General features: G+C 29.4%; 1 protein-coding gene and 1 long non-coding RNA gene across 2 annotated transcripts; one reads left to right on the forward strand and one right to left on the reverse strand.

Annotated features, from left to right (window-relative positions):
* Positions 1-578: 578 nt before the first annotated feature.
* Positions 579-2,704, reverse strand: LOC107261995. Its single transcript, XR_007214998.1, has 2 exons — positions 1,102-2,704; positions 579-926 (listed from the first exon to the last, which is right to left on the reverse strand). It is a non-coding gene; the product is annotated as an uncharacterized LOC107261995 (long non-coding RNA).
* A 16,998-nt stretch (positions 2,705-19,702) lies between these two features.
* Positions 19,703-21,292, forward strand: LOC8265758 (gamma-glutamyl peptidase 5). The gene is made up of 3 exons (XM_002528336.4): positions 19,703-20,178; positions 20,479-20,811; positions 20,977-21,292. The coding sequence occupies exons 1-3, from the start codon at positions 19,861-19,863 to the stop codon at positions 21,082-21,084; spliced, it is 759 nt and encodes a 252-aa protein (XP_002528382.1). The 5' UTR covers positions 19,703-19,860; the 3' UTR covers positions 21,085-21,292.

Genomic DNA, 21,292 nt, shown 5'->3' on the forward strand with positions numbered 1-21,292 from the left:
TCCCAAGAAATCAAACAATACAGTAATCAATAAATTAAAACAGACAGCTGAAGCAAAAGACTGACAGTGATTTTGAATCGATGATGATGATGATGAAACGGTTTTGAAACTTTGAAGTCTGCATTTTCTTTTCTTCTTTAATTTAAAAAAGAAAAAAGAAAGAAAGAAAGAAAAAGGGACCCACTCAAACAAAATCAAGGAAAAAGAAAAGAAAATTAAAAGCTTTTCTTTACCTTTGTTTCTTTTTAGATGGGTTAGGTGGTGGCTCTCATCTTCAATATCATTTACTAGTTATCTCTACTTTTTTCTTTCAAAAATGACTCATGGACATGGAGATGGAGCTGAACTTGTTTTGTTTTAGCTTTGCTTCAGGATGCAGCAATGTACAAAACCGTAACCAAAATCAAAGAGAAGCTCTGAGTTAGTATCCAACTTTAAAAAGGAAAAGATCAAAAGATGCAATTGCCTAACCCTGTTCTTGTAATTCTTGTTTTTATGTTTGCTTTCCTTTTGTGGCATATATATAAATGGATCACATATGAAGATTGTAAGAACTAATAATATAAATGGCCAAGAGAGAAAGTAAAATGATTTTACTCCTGTATCATTGTTAAAATAAAGAGAGATTGAGCCGTCCAGCCAATATCACCACCAACCGAACCCAACAACAACGTAACAGCATTATTACCAGAATCCGACAACTAGGAAGAAGAAGAAGAAAATGTAGAAAGCTTTTTGAAATATTTGGACAACAGAAATGGAGTTTCTTGAATATCCAATATCCCATTTCTCAAGTAAGCACAATATACCCATTTGCTTTAACACTATTCTCATCATGACAAAGACCAAACATAACGCTTCAATTTTCCACGTGATATCAGCCACAGCTCCCACCATCTTCTACCACCACCTCCACCTCCACAACCCTATCATTATATGAAGAAAGGAATCAGATAATAATAATGACAACAACAACAACGGTAATAATAATAAAGCAAGAAAGTAATTTGTGGGAGTGGTGCAGATGGTCAAATTGAAAATGGAAGAAAACAAAAGAAAAAGAGCAATATTTAAATGGAGGATAAAAGAAAAGATGGTTACTTTGTTCTTTCCTCTGAGTTGGGTTTTCTTTGTCCTATCTTAGAAAGATAGAAGAAGAAGAAGAAGAAGAAGAAGAAGACGATGGAATAGCAGTAATAAAGAGTGGCTACTAGCTAGCTAGCGAAAGAAGCTGATAACATGGAGTTGTTTATTTTCTGTTTTTGAGGCTATAGGGCAAATGCAGTGAGTGTCTGCCTAAAACATAACGAGGCCAAAGTAAAATGCGTGAGATGGGAGATTGGTGTGTTTTTGTCCGGTTTCTTTTTTCTTTTTTTTAATTCTTTGGCTTAAAACAAAGCCCCATATCTCCTCCTCTTTCTCTACTTTACTTGCAAAGAAGGAAGCCCCAGATTAGCTAGATTTGCGCAAGCAACCTCTGTCCTCTTCTCACCTTTTACTTTCTACTCCTTTATCTATTTCAAAATCCCTCAGCTACCCTTTTTCCCATGTTGGGACCCATGAATTGGGTTGTTTTTAAAATGCTATAAATTTGTTTCATTTCCTCACTTGAAATTACGAGACTTAACCAGAGCTATAGAAAGAGAAAGACAGAGAGACAGATAGGGGGCCCTGACTTCTGCTCCTGACCCCATAGGCAGGCAGCAGAGTCGAGGCTAAATTTCTCGAGACAGCCACCGGCACCCTATACACAGCAGTGCTTCTTGGCCTAACATTCGTTTGTGGATTCTAGGGTGCTAAACAAGCAGCTTCTCTAGATAGAATCTAGTGCCATTTAACAAGATCTATCAAGCATTAAATACTGCTTCAACCCTGAAACTCTCTTTTTTTTTTCTTTTAAACGGAGGCTACTCGATTTGACCCTTTGGTCAAATATTACTACTGCTTGAATTTGTGGGGTCCATTTTAAATATTAAACCAAGAAAAATAAATTACCTTAAAAAATATATTCACATGGGGACATTTTGGTAATTCGACTAGAGAGGGTAAGAGTACCCCGGATTTTACGTATCCAAGTTCACAGAAAAGTGTCACCATGTGATGGTAAATTTGCCCTTAAAGGGCACCTGCAGTCTTCTTGTAGGGGTGATCAAAATGTGCATTTACCCCTTTGTTATCTACTATATATATTTACACAAGGGCATAACTGTAAAACAGGAACTATTAAAGCCCCATTTTAGTGCAATGCAGCATAGTTATAGTGCATGTTTGACCATAGTTATAGGGACAACATTACCCTTAAACCCTTGAAGGGTTCAATTCCTTTTGGTATAATGCACATATTAGGATCCAATTGGTTTAACCCTGTGAGGGAATCGCAAGACAGAAGACATGCAAAGGCAGTACAACATGGGAAACTGGGTTGTCGGGGATTAAGCAAAAGATGTTGTGGGTGTTGGACAGGTGTATGGTGATGAGAATAGGGTGCATAATCTTAATATTGCACCTTAGGAGTACATGAACAGGGTGTATATATAAGGATTGGTGGTGGTGGTAGTGATGTCCTAATCCAAATGCAAAGAGAAGACTATCATAATAGAGAAGAACAGCAAGAGACAGAATGTCTGAGGTTAAGTCAGAAATCAGAGAAAGAGCAATGGGTTTCATTTTCAAAAGGGAAAATATAGAGAGAAAAGAGTAGAGAGATTAGTACCTGAAGAGAAAGTAAAAGGCAGCTCTTGTACCAAGACTAGCTTATGCAATCAAGAATCTCTCTTTCTCCTTACTTAAAACTGATCACACAAAAAGAAAAATCATCTCAATGCTGCTTGAGTTTCTTAATTTTCGCTATTTTAATATTTAAAACAATTTTTTTCTTTCGTTTAATCAACTATCTGAATCGAAAATTTACATTTAAATATAATGTCTTTTAACCTTTTCTCAGATGTATGGCTTCTTTTCTTCAACATTACCATCAATAGGAGTTAAATTATCTTCTCTTTTCTCCTTTTCTATTCTTCTTTTCACTCCTCATGCTCATGCAAAGAAAGAAATTAATCTAACATCTCTTCTTTTTTAATTAAAAATATATTAGCCAACACTAATTATCTCTTTCAGAACTCAAATTCCCACCTATGCCATCGGAGCAACTGTTGCAGATTATTTGAATCTAAATAATCCATTTTATGATAGATTCAAGAAGGAATAAGCAATTTGAGATAGAGATAGAATTTTGTTTAGTGTTTGTGTTATTCTATGAAAATAAAGAGTGCTATTTTATGAAAATAAAAAAATGAAAAAGAAAAAAGGATTATCAGTTTTGTTAGTCTAGAAATGAAAGGAATTAATAGCAGTTGAATGAGACAATACTTGAGCTCTTATTTTTCTTTTAGTTTCTTGGGAAATAAACATGAAATAAATAAAATGAAAAAGAAATTAGATAAGCATATCAAGTAAATGAAGATGGAGGAAAAATAAAAGTTCATACATAGATTAATATGTGCTTAATATTTTATGATACATATATTATCCCATTAAAAACTTTTTCCCTGTAAAATGAGTTTGGATTAAGTCTCTCTTTAAAGAAAATGGTTTTGAAGCTTTTCTCTGTGCTATATATACTCTACTATTCTTTTACAAGAAAGAAGCTCTAGAAAACATAAAGCTTAAACAAATCACAGAATTAGAATTGTTTCAGTTCTGATCTGCTGAAGCTTAAAAAGAGAGAAGAACCAAAAGAAAAAGGAAAAAGGAGAAAGAGATATCAATCATTTTCAACCCAGATCTTCAAATATCATAACAAATAACAATGATACTTCTTTTATGCGCATGACCTGAAACCTTGACAGATACAAAGCAAAAAAAAAAAAAAGGTACTCTTCAGCATTAACTGTTTCATTATCAGCCTAATCATTCATTACTTACTGTTAACTGGTGGATGCATGCAAGAAAATTGTATTCAAGAACACAAAATTCTTGACTGTGAAGACTTTGTAGTTTGTACAAGAGAAAGAGAGAGAGAGAGAGAGAGAGAGAGAGAGGGAGTTGTGGAGAGAGCCAATAAGAACTAATGATATATATTGAAATAATAAATTATATAATATTATATTAAATTAGAAAAGTGAAAGCTGTGATATCTTTATCCAGTTGCAATCCAAATTGCATAACATTTTCAGATGTTCAGCAGAGAAGCTTTTTAATGATAAGGAGTATTGTATTAGTAATTTTTCTGTGTCTGGAAAGTGAGCCACTTGAGTGACAGATGATATTAAATCACAAAGAAGGTAAGGTCTTTATACCTCTGTGTCATTTTTTATTTTTTTATTTTTCATTTATTTCTGAATGAGATCAAAAGTAAAATGTGTTATTGCCCTGCCAGCTTTGTATCATTTATTTATGATGCTAATTAAGTTATAATATTCGAAAACCTTGATTAAATTGCAATTATTTGACCCTTTTCTTGGGTTTAACTATCAAATGCGCCGTGATTAAAGGGCAAAAATAAATAAATAAAAGAAGGGTTTTGGGGGAGGAAAGATACTGCAACAGTCAGTCTATGGCCATGTGCAGCTGTGGGTTAAGCCACTGCCTTCGCCTTTGGGATGACACATTGAAAGCCCAACTTCTTTAATTTACAAGAAAACTGGGCTACTTTACCAATTGTAAATCATAGGTTATATATATGTCCATAAATGATTATTGTTATTATTAATTCTCTAATTCGAATTTAAATATTTTACGGTTTTAAAAAAGACTTCAGTCCAATTGAGCTGCATCCAATTGTTAATGTTAATCTTGGCCTTGCAATGGAGAGAGAATCATCAATTCGAACTCAGTTTTGTGGTGGAAGATGAAGGTTAAGGTTGAGGTTAACATGGTAACTCATTCTTTCTAATATTAATATAAAAATTTTATAGTTTGGTGAATTGGGTAATAAGAGGAATCCATAAGTTTGTGGAATAAAGTTGAGTTTGAACACTCACTTTTTCGTTCCAACAGCTCTTCTTTTTCTTTTTCTTTTTAACTTATAAAATGTATATTTATTTCAAGTTAACTGTATTTTGAACAAAATAACTCTCTTAATAAATAAAATTTTTTTAAGGAATTATAATAGTTTTTAAAAAATTATTTTATAATTTTTAAATAATTGATATAATTAAAATAAAATTTAATTATTAATTAAATTATGTACTTTAAATTTTTTAATAATTTTATTCAATTATTTTAAAGCACATACCTATATTTTCAATTTATTTTTTAAATTATTTTTCAGCAATAATTTTTAGAAATAATAAGAAAAATAATATGACAAGTCTATTCTACTTATTAACATAAAAATTAGTGAGTCAACAAAAAATTTATTATATTTTAATTAAAATGTATAAAAAATGTACATATATAAGACTTTTAATGGTCATATTGTGTTGAGTTTATAACAAATTACTTTTGCTAGTTTATAATTATTATTCTTTTAGTAAGTACAATTAATTTCTCACATCATCTTTCTTACTATAAAATTTTAAAAATTATCATTGGAAAGTATTTTTAAAAATAAATTAAAAGTATTTGTGTATATTTTAAAATTTTAAAATTATTAAATAAAATTATTAAAAAGTGTTAAGTTCAAAATTTAATTGGTAATTAAAGCTTAAAATAATAAGTAGCTCTTTCTACCATAATTGTGCTTACTTCCACCATGCTCGTTGCCCTCACAACCATCGCCATTTTCACTATCATTATCAGAAAAAAGAAACATTAGAATTATTGATAAAAGCAATATTTATTATTTTAATTCGAAATTTTAATATTTATTTAAATAATTTAATTTAATTTGATTTTAGAAAATTAATTTTTTATTTTTTATTTTATCTACTATTCTTTTAGAGATTTTGTAACTTATTTATTTTCTTTTTATTTAATTTAAACTAAATATATAAAATATTTAAATTAAAATATTCGTAAATTTGAAATGGAGCTAAATTAAATCCAATCGATAGCTTAAATTCGTAATATTACACTGACTTAGTTTTTTTCAATTAATTAATGATTTGAGCTTGAAATTTTGCCAATCAAACTATACTCCATTAGATTGTTAGTGATGAATGTATATTTATATGAATATTAATGTACAGTCAAATACTGACTTAAAGATATAAGTCAGAAGAAAAAGATTTTTCAAAAAGAAAATTAGAAAAAAGAAGTATACAAAATAAAAAAATAAGTAAAAGGAAAGAAAGGAAAAGCATGGGAGGAAAGGAAAGGAAATGGTTAAAAGGGCTTTATGGATAGGGACCAAATGCAGAGGCAAATTTTATGAAATAAACTTTATAAAAGAGGAAGCTGCATTTCTCTGACGAGAGAAAGAGAGAGGAAATAAAGAACATAAAGGAAAAATAAAAGGGTCCAATTTATAAAGATGATTTTTTTCATCATGAGACCACGTTTTGTATGGAATTACGAATTGGCTTCCCCTTTTTCTTTATTCTTATATTATTATAACTAGTTTTAAACTTGCAATTTTCATCATTATTATATATTAAAAATTTTGAGTGAATATTTATGATAATAATATATTTATATTCTTATATAAAAATAATTGCATGAAATAATATTCATATTAATTAATTAATTAATGGTATAACTAAAAAAGTAATGTGAACTGTAGTCTTAATTGGACCAGAAATGGAAAGAGAATGTCTTTTAAAGAAGAATGGAATAATATTATATAATAAATTATTATTTTTAATTAAATTTTATAATGGAATATATTAAGGATTTATTCAGATAAATTTTTAAATATGTATAGAAATTTACTATTTCTTAATGCACGATTATTGATAATTTTATATTTTTATTTATTGTAATTATAGTTGTATTATATTAAAAAATAATTTTATACTTTTTTGAATAATTTATTTATCCATCTAAATTATTCTTTTATAATTTTTTTTTATAAATTTTAATCTTTATTTTTATTATATGCTTGAGCATATGTGCATATAGATAAAATTAATTGCTAGTAATATTAATATCATATTATATTGCGCTTTAGGGATTTAATACTTTAAAAGTTGTGACTATTTCATATTAATTTTACAATTGTAATTTAATATTATTTTTGTTTTTTTATATAATGCCTCAAAGTAGTTTTGTTTTGTATTTTTGTTATTTTAATTTTTCATTTTGATATTTTATCGTTTCCATTTCTCTTTTAGTTAAGATATATGGAGTACCGTTCATGTATAACTTCCATACTAAAGTTAGCACATTTAATGATATCAATTCAGGTATCAATTACAGGACCTTGACCATCAATTACAAATTGGTTGGAATTAAAACCATTTAGATTGAATGTCATGGTGCTAATGCCTAAACATGAAATAACAGGTTGCAGATGTAAGGAATTTAAACAATAGAGGGGTTAGAGTCTTCACTGACGGCGTTGAGGACTTATCCCCTATATTCACAGGCGGTAGAAGAAATTCTCTCTTCCACCCTTTTATTGCATAGCCCGATTGAAAGAAATTATTATTCGCCGCCTCTTAGGTGTTGATTGATATACCCAGTTGATATATGTTCTTGAAAGATTGGTAATGGCATTAGGATTTTGACAGTGGTGATGCAAATTGGTAAAAGAAAAGAAGAAGAATATTCCAAATATTGGACCCAAACTTAATTGTATTTAATTTTTAGGATTCTATTGTTGGGTATTTAGGTTTATTATATTAGAAAAATTTATACAAATGTCTAAAAACTGACTTAACTAACTTTAATATCACTATATATATAGTATTATAAAAATATGTTCAAAACCAAACAAATTTATTTTTATACAAATAAATGAAAACTTGTGTCCTCTAAGCTATAACAACGGACCCATAAGCTAAGAAAATCATTAATCATGAAACACTAGATCCCAAAGAAATGAACTAGAAATCTAAAAAATGATCTGTAATACACAACAGAAACAAAATAACAAAGAAAAATAGGTAATCCAATCTCATATATCTATTTTTTTTATTTCTTGTTGTTTTCAAATAATTGCATAATTAAAAAACAAATACATTATATTAATTTTTTAAGCAATTAATTGTTGAATAAGATGATTATAGAATTTAAAATATCAGATCTAAATAAAAGTTAATATTCAACACTATTCAACAGAAAATCCAGGAAAATATATGTAAGGAATATGCAAAAGTATACTGTAAGTATATCTTTTGAAATTTTAGAAAAAAAAGATTCAAACTAATGTGTTATTAATATATAATACTATAAAGTATTTGTATATTGACTATTACATTATATTATATTAATATAAATATATATAAAAAACTTATTCAATAAAAAATGGAAAAAGTAGATAAAATATGAAATAGGTTTAAAAGTAAAGAGTAAAAAGTATATGATGAATATATAACTAATATATTTTAAGTATATTACAATGTGTTAGTTAATGATTTTGAAATATATTCTATATTTTTTTCTTCATCACAATAGATATTGAGAAGAAAATATCATATATATATATATATAAACTTTGATGTAAATGGCATTCTATTATCAAAGTACAATCACAATGGATATTGAGAAGAAATATATATATATATAAACTTTAATGTAAATGACATTCTATTATCTAAGTACAAGAACTTTGTAAGTTTCATGCAAATAATATCATAAAAAATCAAAATCAACCGAAGCAAACAAGAGTGGAGATTGGTATAAAGCAAAATAAAGTTATTCACTACTACAAATATAAGACAATGCAAGCCTTTTATTCTATCTAGAGTTAAAAAAAATAGATAGTGACTTCACAAAATACCCTTTGTATATAACTACCGTAGAGATTCAACTACTATATTATGATTAAATGTAATTAATAGCTTATACTCTAAGTATATTATGAAATGAGACAGAAAATAAAAGACAATAAGAATATTGTTTATTTTTTCTTGAGTGAATTTTATTAGAAAGATGGAAATTGATTAGCTCAAAATTTTTATAGATCATTTCTATTTAAGGAAAATATTAAAAGAATTATCAAATTAAGAACAAAAAAGTATTTACAGTTTTTTCTTATATTTATGAGTCATATGCTACCTTTTAGATTGTACTACCGATTTGAAATTTTAAGATATACAATAGACAACATATATTACATATACAACAAGTATATTTCAGATACATGATACTTGATTCTTATTAAATTTTTCTCATTATATTTCATGATCTCAAAATAATAAATCAAACTTAAAATTATCAAATTATGAAAATGTAACTGTTTTTGTTGAACTAGATATTGGAATTTAGAATTTTGACAAATGGCATATATGGGAAGAACCAAATAATTTATTTGCTATTGTTATTATTAACATAAATGAATAAAGTAAACAATATATAGTAGTATATAACGAGTTTATTTTAAGTATATGATACTCTAATTCTTATTGAATTTTCTTCATTTAAAATTAAATATGCTCATAATTCATATTTTTCTTTACCACTATGGATATTGGCAAGAAAACATGAGGCATGTAACTTTAATGTAACGAACATTCGCATATACTGAAAGACAAGAACTTTCTAAACTTCATGGTTAACAGTACATATTATACTCCGAGTATATTATAAAGTATATAGTTTATACCAAGTTTATTTCGAGCATACAAAAGGTATTATCAAAATATATTATAAGTATACTTTGAGTATACAAAAGGTATCTTCATAATATATTATAAATATATCCAACTTACATTTAACATATTTATATCTAAAAATGTCTTTGATGGACAAAAAGACTAATATTATACATTTAAATTGCAGCAATAATAAGTCAATCATACAAATTCAAAATAAATAAAATTTATAGCTTAAAATATATCTATGAGAAAATAATATCTATTTAGTATCGAAATCAATAGTCCTATCATTAAACTTGTTAACAATAAAACTACTTGTTATCATATACAATGCGCCAACCGAAAAATCACACAACAATTACATCAAGTTTCTCCTCCAAATCTTGTTTTCCCTATCCATCTCCTTAAGCTTGTCACATAATTCAATCTCACTATCAAGAATTCATCTTTCTTAAATTTTACATAAGAGAATAATATGATCGCAAGCCTCTTCTGATGTTCGTAAGCTTGTTGTTTAAAAGTCATAGTTATGCTGTATCATTTTCCATAAAGAAGAATCATACATATGTAAACTGGTAAAATAAAATAAAAAGAAAAGCTACAAGTTTTAATTTTTTAAAAAATTTAATAAAAATAATCTAACAACATTTATATTTTACTTCTTTAAAATCCAAAATTTTAGTTGTATTAATATGATCTAACAAGATCATATCACACGAATAGAAGAAAAAAAACTAAACCTTTAGCCCTAATTTTTAAATAATTTTCAAATAAATACGAGAGAAAGACTAGAATTACAATAAAAATGCAGTTATTAGTATATAATATACTCTAAGTATATTAAGAGTAAATAATGAGTATCTACAAGCATTATCATTATAATAATTAAAATCAAAACAACAACAATAAAATAAAAGAAAAAAAATAGAGAGCATGACAGGAAGTTCAGGTCTTAGTGACCATAAGAAACTACTAAAATTTCTTTTAGTCTCTTTCTATCATTCTTCTATTTTATATTCTTTTTACCTTCTCGGTTTTTACTCTCAAACCACTCATACACTTCTTTCTTTTTATCACAATTGTTTTGTAATTCATCAAATACTTAGAGTGCATTCATCCGATGATTTTTTTTTAAAGATTTAACATCATATTTCTTTTTTGAAGAAGAATCACAATACTCTTCTTCTTACCATCAAAGTAAATCGGCAAAAGGAATAAAACTTTAATATAATTACAATGAATGAAAAATTTTAGTTGATAATAAAAAAAAAAAAAAGAGTTTTGAGATATAAAAAATTAACTTAATCTAGTATCATGAATTCAAGATATAACTAATCGTCACCATAAAGAATCTCCACATATTGATAAACTACAATCTAAAACACGTCATATTAATGTTAATTTTCTCCTATTATTTATCTGTAAAGTTAGGCAATGGATTAGGTAACTATAATAACAATCTTCATAGTAGATGGATGGATGATGATTAATTGCTAAATACATATGATATTTTCATTTAGAAAGAATAAAAAAATAAAGAAATTTAAAAATAATATAGTGTATGTATAAAATAATTATTTTATTTCTTATAAAGATTTAATTTAATGGTAGATGTATATTTAATTTTAGAAATATTTTCAAAATCTATATTTTTCCATTTTTTTGGTCCACTTAAAAGGAAAAAGAAAGAGAGAAACATAACCTTAACGAATTTAAAAATAACTTGAGATGCACGATACAAGTTTCCCTTATACCTTTTATGCTGAAAATGTTCAAAGGTATTAGGTTCCGATTTCTGGATTCATATTTTTATAATGGGAAATGCATCTTTTTGGACCAGCCACTGTACCATTGATATAAGGATTATTCTTTCAGCAACTTGTGTTCCCATTTCCTGTCACCTTGTATCCTCAGATTCCAATATGCAGAAATATTCTCCAGCTTGAATACATCTATATACTAAACATTAATTGGAAAGAGTCTTGTCATGGAAGTACACATTGCATGATCGTTTCAATATTACTGTTCAAAAAACTATATCCACCAAGTTATTTTCAGATGTTTTCTTGACGAAGACGATAAAGAAAGAAAAGAATGCCTTAGGCTTGGGTTGGAAATCTATATTATATCATATATAACATAAAAATGACTATGCTAAATATAACATTTTAAAGATGACATTTTAATTAGTCATTTCAAAGTGTTAAACTTATAAGTTATACAGATCAACTCATTTAATAAATTAAAATTTTTTAAAGATATATCTTTCAATAAAGATTAATTATTTTAATTTTAAAAAATATATTTTAAAGTATAAATTAAATCTAATTTGACATGTTTATTCTAATTTCTTTTCCATATTATAAGAATTTACTTACTTATAACCCAAAATTATTCGTTGAAATACAAATCATTTTTGTCGTTTAATCCGGTGGTGTCTTATGCTAACATCAATCCAAGATTCCATCTAAATTGATCTCCAAGGTGTGCCCAAGAAGTCATGATTCTAGCCTACAATATTGATCCATGCTAAATCTACAAAAGCAGAATTTGGACAAATTAATATACGAGATTCGCGAATGAAGTCTTATTATATTTTACTTCTATTCATTTCATAATCTGGCTAATATAATATTAAGACAATATATATTACTTCTTTTTTCTGACAAAGCTGTTCAATTTTTATACGATTGTTCTTAATAATTTGAAGTTTCTGTTTTGATTAATATTATAAATTTATGAAAATATTATATATGTTATATCAACTGAGCTAGATTCGGACAAATAAATATATATATATATATATAAAAGATAGAAATTGAAAGCCATATGGCTGCTATCTAAGATCTTGGACGGCAAGATACTGGAATAGAATTTCAGTGAGATTGGGTACAGAATTTGAACAAATTGCGTAAGGAAATGACATCAAAAATGACCCAAACAAGATGAAGAAGATTCTATCAACTGAATTTGAAGTACCTTCCTGGGCATGTTCATTGGAGACATTTATGTACAATATGATATGGAAAACAACTTTCTAATTGAGCATCTTTAGGCTTGAGATCTGAATTCAGATCATATACGAATTTTAAAAATTGGGTTTCTTTGGATTTCTTTTTAAATTTCATTCAGAGATGTTCTAGATGTGCATTTCCTTTTATAAGGTTCATTCTATTACTTGAGAATTACAATTGGTATTAGTATATGGTCCAGTAATTTCAAATAAAAATACAAAGCTATATATATATATATATATATATATATATATACTTTTACACTCATTAGAATTTGAAGTAGGATTCTAATGTACTATAATTGTATGATATTTTATAAACCTATACTAATTGACATTATTTTAATTTTTAATAATTTATTAATATTATTAATTATTAAATTAGCTATTTATATGTAATACTTAGATATCAACTAATAAATGTATTATTTTTATTTTTTTCAAGTTTCTATCTATTTTATAAATTTCATCTACATAATTTTAACTTATAAATAATTAAAAAAATCATATGTAATGACTCCTTTAAGAGGTTAATGGATCATATGTCGGATTTTCTGGCTAATTCTGCAAAAATAAAGTATTAGAGCGAATATTAGACCGTTCACTCTGACGATCAAGTTAGGTAGCTGCTTTGGTAATATGAGGTAAAGTAAATTATCGGTGAATAATTTAATTTCTCTCCCTTACCTCTTGAGATTATTATATATGTGCCTTGCTCTCCTACTCCTACTCGTACTTGGACTTCTCTAGACTTTAGGCGAATCGAATCCTAATACAACCATATTTACTTTGTAAGATAGGCAGGATCGTATCGTAATAAAACTCTCTTTCTCTTTGCAAGATAGGCGCGACAATATTGTGATAAGACCTTTTTTTGCAAGATGGTGGGATCAATATCGTAATAAGACACTCCTTCTAGATATGCCTTGGTCATTATTAATGCTGTCACGACCCCATCTATGGGCCCGTGACCGGCACTAGGAAATGGGTAGGCGTAAGGCCACCAAATCCCGTAGTAAGTCTGACACTCACTAACTCAAATAAATCTCATCTCATTTTACTGATGCCATAATTTATCTTAACTGTTAAATCCTACATAATTAATTTGGTCTGCCAGAAGAATTAGGGGAGACCGAAAACTATAGAAAATTACAACTGATACACCTACTATTTCCACTGCGGAGAATCTAAGATTTTACAAATTAACATACCAAATCAAATACACCACTCGATGATAAAGGAGTCGGGTTACTAGATAAGAGTCGTGGGAAGACTAACAGTCACGGATCTGAAAAACAGTAAAATTGAGACTGCCAGTCTTAAAATCATATATCCAAAAGCATTTGCATATACTTCGATCATATATTTATTTAATTTGAAATAAACATAAGTCATGTAAGAACAAACGTGTCATGCCATGCTTAAATAAAATAATTTTCACACACAACAGGATAGAGTACTTCAGTAGAACCCTAATCCTAACATAACATCTCGATCAATCTCATTACTGACATCTCGACTAATCCCAACTAATCTCATTCCAACAAGACTGGCACCCAGAGAGCGAAGCTCGATTAGGGACCTTACCTCCAGTCTGGTCACTTGTCTTAGCCTTTCGACTCTCTTAATCCAACAGGTTTGGCGCCCAGAGAGCAAGCTCGATCAGGGTCCTTACCTCCAGCCTGAACACTTGATTTCCAACTAAGCCGGCGCCTAGAGAGCAAGCTCGATTAGGGACCTTACCACCGACAAACACACTCTACTAAGCCCAGAGATCCTCGACTAGGGCAAGTCCTAAACTTTCCTTTTAAATTTACCATTTTACCATTTTTCATCACTCACAGATTTATACCGGTACAATCATCAAACCAATATGTTCTACTGTCGTCCCATCCCGTGTCATCATGCAATAATAAAATCAATGATAATTATATATAAATGAATAGTAATCAAAAGCATGATACAAATGAGTAATAATTAAATGAATAATTTGAACTTGCAATAAAATAATCATATGATAGCAAATCAAAAATTTATGCATGACACGTGTATAATCGATATATGACTTTAACTCACAGCTTTGGTGACCTCCTAGCTCTGCTTCGGTGCCTCGGTTGGAGCGAGCCGAACAGGCAGATTATCTAATCACGAAAAATAATTTATCAATAAAGCTGAACAATTGACAATTAATCCTAGGTCTAGATTCCTAGGACTAACTGTCTAAGAATCTCGACTCGAGTAAACTCTATAGAAAATTCGACAGAACCTCCCCTAAAACACGAACGTTTACCCCTCGTAAAACGGGTCCAGGACCTGCTAGAGAAACACTTCAAATATCCAACAATTTAATACAACGGGAGTCGAGTCCCTAAGACTTCATTAATTTTCCGACTCCGCCACACAACACAAAAATCACGACTACGGCAGGCTGTCTGACAAACTATTATTTTTGATTCACAAATATCATCTAATACTCAACACAAATCAATAAGCATAAATTAAATCAAAGAATTCTTAAATCAACGGCCAGAGAAAATTACCGAGACGCTTGATTGCTCGGTCGACTCGCCTCCCACCGCTGGAGTCCGATCGATGATCCGAACACACCATTGTACTCGAAACGACGCACTAATGACGATCCTCGCTTCTGATTTTCCGATCCGACCTCCGATCATTCGGAGCAATTTGCAGACGATCTCGACCGTCGATTTACAAACGAAGTTCGATCGCCACGAAACCGGTGCCATTGCGAAGCTTGAACTGAGGAGAGTTAGGATACATCCTCTAATTGTCCATAGCTTGCCGGAAAAGCCCAAAAACGCCGATGCCTCCTACTTTTCACTTCGTCGGATCTTGCAATTCCGGCAGCCTCAAGGGGCGGCGAAGGCCGGAAAAGAAAGCCTCGGAGCTGCTGATCATTTTAAGTTCAGGATTTAACCACGACGGCAGAAGAATTAAACAAGCTTTGTCCGACGCCGCTTGCCATGCCACTCTGGCCAAGACCCTTCCGGCCACGGACGGACTCATTTCGCCTTCCCCTCTCTCTCTCTTTTCCCGGTGATCCCGACGCCCCTTCTCTCTCATTCCCTTCTTCCCCGATTTCTTTTCTTCTTTCTCCTTCTCCATATCGACTTTTAGTCCCTTAAGTTTCCTTTCTTAACTTTTGGTCCCATAACTTTTTTTAATTACTGCAATTTCGTGCTGCAAAAATTCCAATTAACCTCCAAACTTTTTTTTAGCCTTTCAATTAAGCCCCTAACTATTTAATTTGGGCCAAATTAGAATTATTGAAAATATAAAATTACATATATATCCTTACTTTTAAATATAAAATTATCAAAAAGCCCTTACCGACATATTTAATTACAAAAATACAAAATATACAAATTTCCATTAAAATCCCATAATAATAAAATTATACTTTTAATCCTCATCCCAGAATAAATTTCCAATTTAGTCCTAACACACAATTAAATTAAATAATCAATTTGCTAAATATTTTTCAACTTAAAATTTAATTCCACTAGCTAATTAAAATACCAATTTCTCCAAAATTCTTTTATAAACACCCTTTACAAATTCTTCCATAATTCTCCAATATATATATTATTTATATAAATATGCATTTGGAAAAAATTTCAAATAACCAAAAATATAATTTATTTCTCAAAGGATTTACTTAATTAATTTCTTAAAATCAAACTAGTTTGATATAGAAAATAACTCATTTATTTGTCTAACATTAAAATTCCCATTAATCATTCCAAATTAAACCAAATAAAAATAAAGTAAAACTAATTTAAATAAAAACTCATTTATTAATTATTATTAATAAAATCATTATTAAAGAAATTTTTTGGGTATTACAAGCGCCCCACTCCTTCGTGGTTCGGCTCAGTCATGATATTTATGTCCTTTTTTGAGAAAAACAGTTGTGGTGCCAATTGCCTCATCGATGACTAAACCCATTTCATTTCAGGCCGAACCGAACCGTGAGGACATAACAATAGTGCACGTACATTGCTTTTGAAAGAGAGAGAAGTCCGTCAATCTTGGAATTCTATGACATCCCCTTTTGGTTTGTGAATCGATCCACAACTCACATTGTCATTCCTTGTTTTCCTTTGATTGAACTGGATCATCACTAAGGTCAAGTTTTCATTGTTTGAGTGGCCTCTTAGTAGTGCTTGTATGCTCGTAGTTGTTAAAGTAATCATGGAGTCTTTCATTCACTAAGTTTCTTCTAGTAGAACTGTTTCGTCCCGTCAATTTCATTTGTGAAGTGGTTTTGTTGGAACCATCCTATCATGGAGGCTCTTTGTTCACTAGATCCTTCTAATAGAGTCGTCTCATCGTGGAGTTTTTAATCGTTGGGTTCCTTTAGTGGAACCGTCTCATCATGAAGACCTTATGGTTAGGTTCCTCTGGTGGAACTATCTCATAATGGAGACTTTATTCGTTGAGTTCCTTTAGCAAAACCGTCTCATCGTGGAGGCCTTATTCGCTGGATTTCTCTAGCAGAACTGTCTCATCATGGGTTCCTCTAGTGGAACCATCCTATCATGGAGACATTATTCGTTGGGCTCCTCTGATGGAACCATCTTATCATGGAGTCTTTATTTGCTAGTTTCCTCTGGCGGAACTGTCTCATCGTGGAGACCTTATTCACTGGGTGTCTCTAGCAGAACCGTTTTATCATGGATACTTTATTCGCTTGGTTCCTCTGGTGGGACTGTCTGATCGTGAAGACCTTATTTGTTGGTTTCCTCCGGTGAAACTATTTCATCATGGGAATTTTATTCTCTAGGTTTATCTAGTGGAACCAAATTAATTTAATTCACATAAAAGCAACTGTAAAAATAGAATGATATGATTGCTTAATTATTTTCAAATAAAATATGAGAACCACATTCAAATGACGTAGAAAGTAAAAAGAAAAGAAACATTAATGGAAATTTGACATGTGTTCTAGTTAAATTTGAAGTCAACTTTAATATAATGACATAGATTGATAAATAATTGATTTTGTCTTTTTTCTATAAAGTCCAAAAATTTAATTATATATTATACAAAATAATAAACAATACAATGCATCAAAGCTCAAGCGATAGAAAATATATGTTCTTAAAAATAAAAAGTTCGAGTTCATTCTTCAATCATAAATATAAAAGAAATAATCTGTCTTAAAAGAAAAAAAAAATAAAATTATATATTCAACCTCATAATCTTAACCAAAAAAATTCAATTTGAGAAAATGTCATTCAAATGAGTAAGTTTAAAGCAATTTCTCTAATGAAATTTAATTTTCCTAATTTACAATGTCCTTAATATATATAATTAATTTTTTTTTAATACAAGTTATAATCCTTGCAATATTTAAAAGTTTAATATTTACTATTTTTAAATTTTTATTTATTTATTTTACTATATTTTATTTTTTTATTAAGTCGTCATTTTCTTACTGTATAAAATAACCGACCGCAGTACAAACAAATACGTTATCTATATTTAAAGGGTTGGTGTCCACGTCATTGAATGAGTGGGGCCCAAACATATTTATGTTAACTTCGCAACTAAAACATGCTCTAATACGTACTTATAATTTTATTTTATTATATTTTGTTTTTAAAATGATTGACAAAATCTTTGGCTCATATAACATATGTGATTTCTCTGTTATTTTATTTTTGTTTTCTGAAAAGGGTATATGATAATCATGCATATATCCAGCTAGAAGACACTTACATTAACTACTGGCAAAACTCCATATTTACACATCTAAACTTTTGTCATTTCAATCTTCTAAACATATGTTATTCTTTAGAATTTAATTAGAATTAATTAATATTAAAATATAATTAATATGTTATTTTTTAAAATTAATATTAGTTATTTAATTAGAAATATAAGCTTTTAATTAATAAATTAGGAAAATAAATTATAAGCATCAGAGTGACTTATGAAGATCCACCTTTGGTTTTTTATTGATTTACGTATATACATGTATCTTATCTTTGGGGATCATCTTATTAGGTGATCACCATCTTGTTAGATAATTTATCAGTCATCGAATTTTACACTTTTATTGAGAAAGGTATTAAATATTTGAATTATTATAAAAAAATTACCGCCAATATATATTTCAAAATCAAAACTTCAGTATTTTCTTTTAGTACAAAATATAAAGTTTAATGACTGCTCATATAAATTATCCTTATACTTGTCGAGAAAACTAACCGGTGTTATTAAAATTAAAGTTTAATTATTATTTAATTACAAAATAAAAATTTAATATATTTTTATTATAACGTACATAGTTTTGTGACCACCAATGCAACTTGTTCTGTGTCACTGTTATTTTATAAAAATTATTAATTTTTCAATCTACTAATTCTTTATTTTATGATACAATAAACCAATTTTACTGCAATCATGATCAAATGCAATTAATCATTATTAGACTTGTGGTGTAACTTCTAAATTAGAAAAAAAAAATCTAAAAAAAAAAAGAGTACAAAATTATTGCTACTAAAATTGATAAAAGTACACCATCCAAAGGTATGTATAATAAGATTTTTGAAAAAAGAAGGACCAGAATGTTATTGAGGGTAAATCAAAGGATGTGGTTGTAATTTGCCTAGATGTTATTAAGATTCAAAGCATGCAATGCAAGTGCTACTGTAGGGAGTAGTGATGGGTGATGCTGCAGAATTTAGCCGCATGTTTACAGTAGACACCACCAAATATATATATATATATATATATATATATATTCTCTTCAATGCAAAAGGCATGTTGTTTCATATTCACTCAAATGTCAAAAACTCTCTCTTTCATAATCATAATATTATAAACTTCCAAAAAGACTCTCTGTTTCCTGTTGGATATGCATCCTTCTTGAAGAAAAATAAATTCCAGATTTAATTCTCTCTATTTCAAATAGGCAATTTGGCCCACCACATTGAAATTTCTAAAAATATTCTTGTAATGGCTAAATGACCTGACTGATTCGAACCGCGTTTTGATTCCAATTTCCCTTTCTATATAAACCCATTTCTTCCTCCAAACTTCTCATATCCAGAAACCATCTACTTCCATTCTATCATTAAGCATTTCTTCTTTCTTGTATAATCTTCTTCAGCCTCTTGAAGGGTTTCTATTTCTCCGTCCATTTAAGTTCATCTTCCATTTCTTCTGTTGAAAATTATGGATGTTACATCAGAGAAAAGATATGCTCTTTTGCTAGCAGCAAGGGACTCTGACTACGTTAAGAAAGTTTATGGAGGATATTTCAACGTGTTTGTTGCAGCTTTCGGGGAAGAAGGAGAAAGGTGGGACTCATTTAGGGTTGTTGAAGGAGAGTTTCCCGACATGAATGAGCTTCACAATTATGATGGGTTTGTAGTTAGCGGTAGCCCTTATGATGCCTATGGTAATGACTGTTGGATTATCAGGCTTTGCTTCCTCTTGCAAACTTTAGATTCCATGGAAAAGAAGGTTCTTGGAATTTGCTTTGGCCATCAGGTACTTGTCAATTTCTGGTAATTTGAAAATTTTGTCAATTATTTCTTTTGTTGAGAGTCTCAAGTGTTTCTAAGTTGGACCACAAAAGTCTTGGTTCTAAAATTAAAGAAATTTTTTTGGAAACTTCTGAGTAATTGCGAGTCCTGAAGATGACTCTAGGACCACTGAGCTGAGCCAAAGTTGATGTGCTGCTTTTATTGTGGCAGTATGATATTAGGGTTCATGCAATGAAACCAATTTATAAGCAGATACAAGTATATGTAATTCTTGAAAGTAATGAAACATTATTTTTGGTTCCAGGTTTTGTGCAGGGCATTGGGAGGAAAGGTAGGAAAAGCATCAACAGGATGGGATATTGGGCTGAGGAAAGTGAGAATAGTGAAGGATTTGCCACCCTGTAGCTTCCTTAGTGACTTAAGTGAAATCCCATCTTCTCTATCAATTATAAAATGCCATCAGGATGAGGTTTGGGAAGTTCCATTAGAAGCTGAAGTAATTGCTTTCTCAGATAAAACAGGTGTGGAAATGTTTTCCATTGGAGACCACATTTTGGGTATTCAAGGCCATCCTGAGTACACCAAAGACATTCTTTATAGCCTCATTGATAGACTTCTCGACAGCAACTGTATAGAGGTATTTACACTACTTAAATTTACAATTTACAGATTCTATAACTTTTTCCTGATTCTAAATCTATATTTAACATCAGTCTTTGATATAGTCACTAAAATTTTTTTGGGTGGTAACAATTAAATAATATTAACAATTTTTCTAATTTTGATTTGATAATTTGTACAGAAGGATTTTGCTGAGAATGCCAAGTTTGGATTGGAAATAGCTGAACCAGATAGGAAATGCTGGGAGAGCATTTGCAGGAATTTTCTGAAGGGAAGACCAATTAATTAACTTTGGTTACTGTGTAATAATTTGGACTGACCCTTCTTTTTTTTTTTTTTTTAAATTGTTGTTCATGAAAATATAATATGTTGGCGAGGAGCAAAATCTATGGTATAATATAAGAGAAAGGGAAATAAGTGACCGGGTTAAATGAGCCCAAAACCTTGTAATGTATTCCTTAATAAGTTGATATTGTAATGAACAGTAACTTCCTATA

The sequence above is a fragment of the Ricinus communis genome, chromosome 3, assembly GCF_019578655.1.
Source record: "Ricinus communis isolate WT05 ecotype wild-type chromosome 3, ASM1957865v1, whole genome shotgun sequence".
Taxonomy (NCBI): Eukaryota; Viridiplantae; Streptophyta; class Magnoliopsida; order Malpighiales; family Euphorbiaceae; genus Ricinus; species Ricinus communis.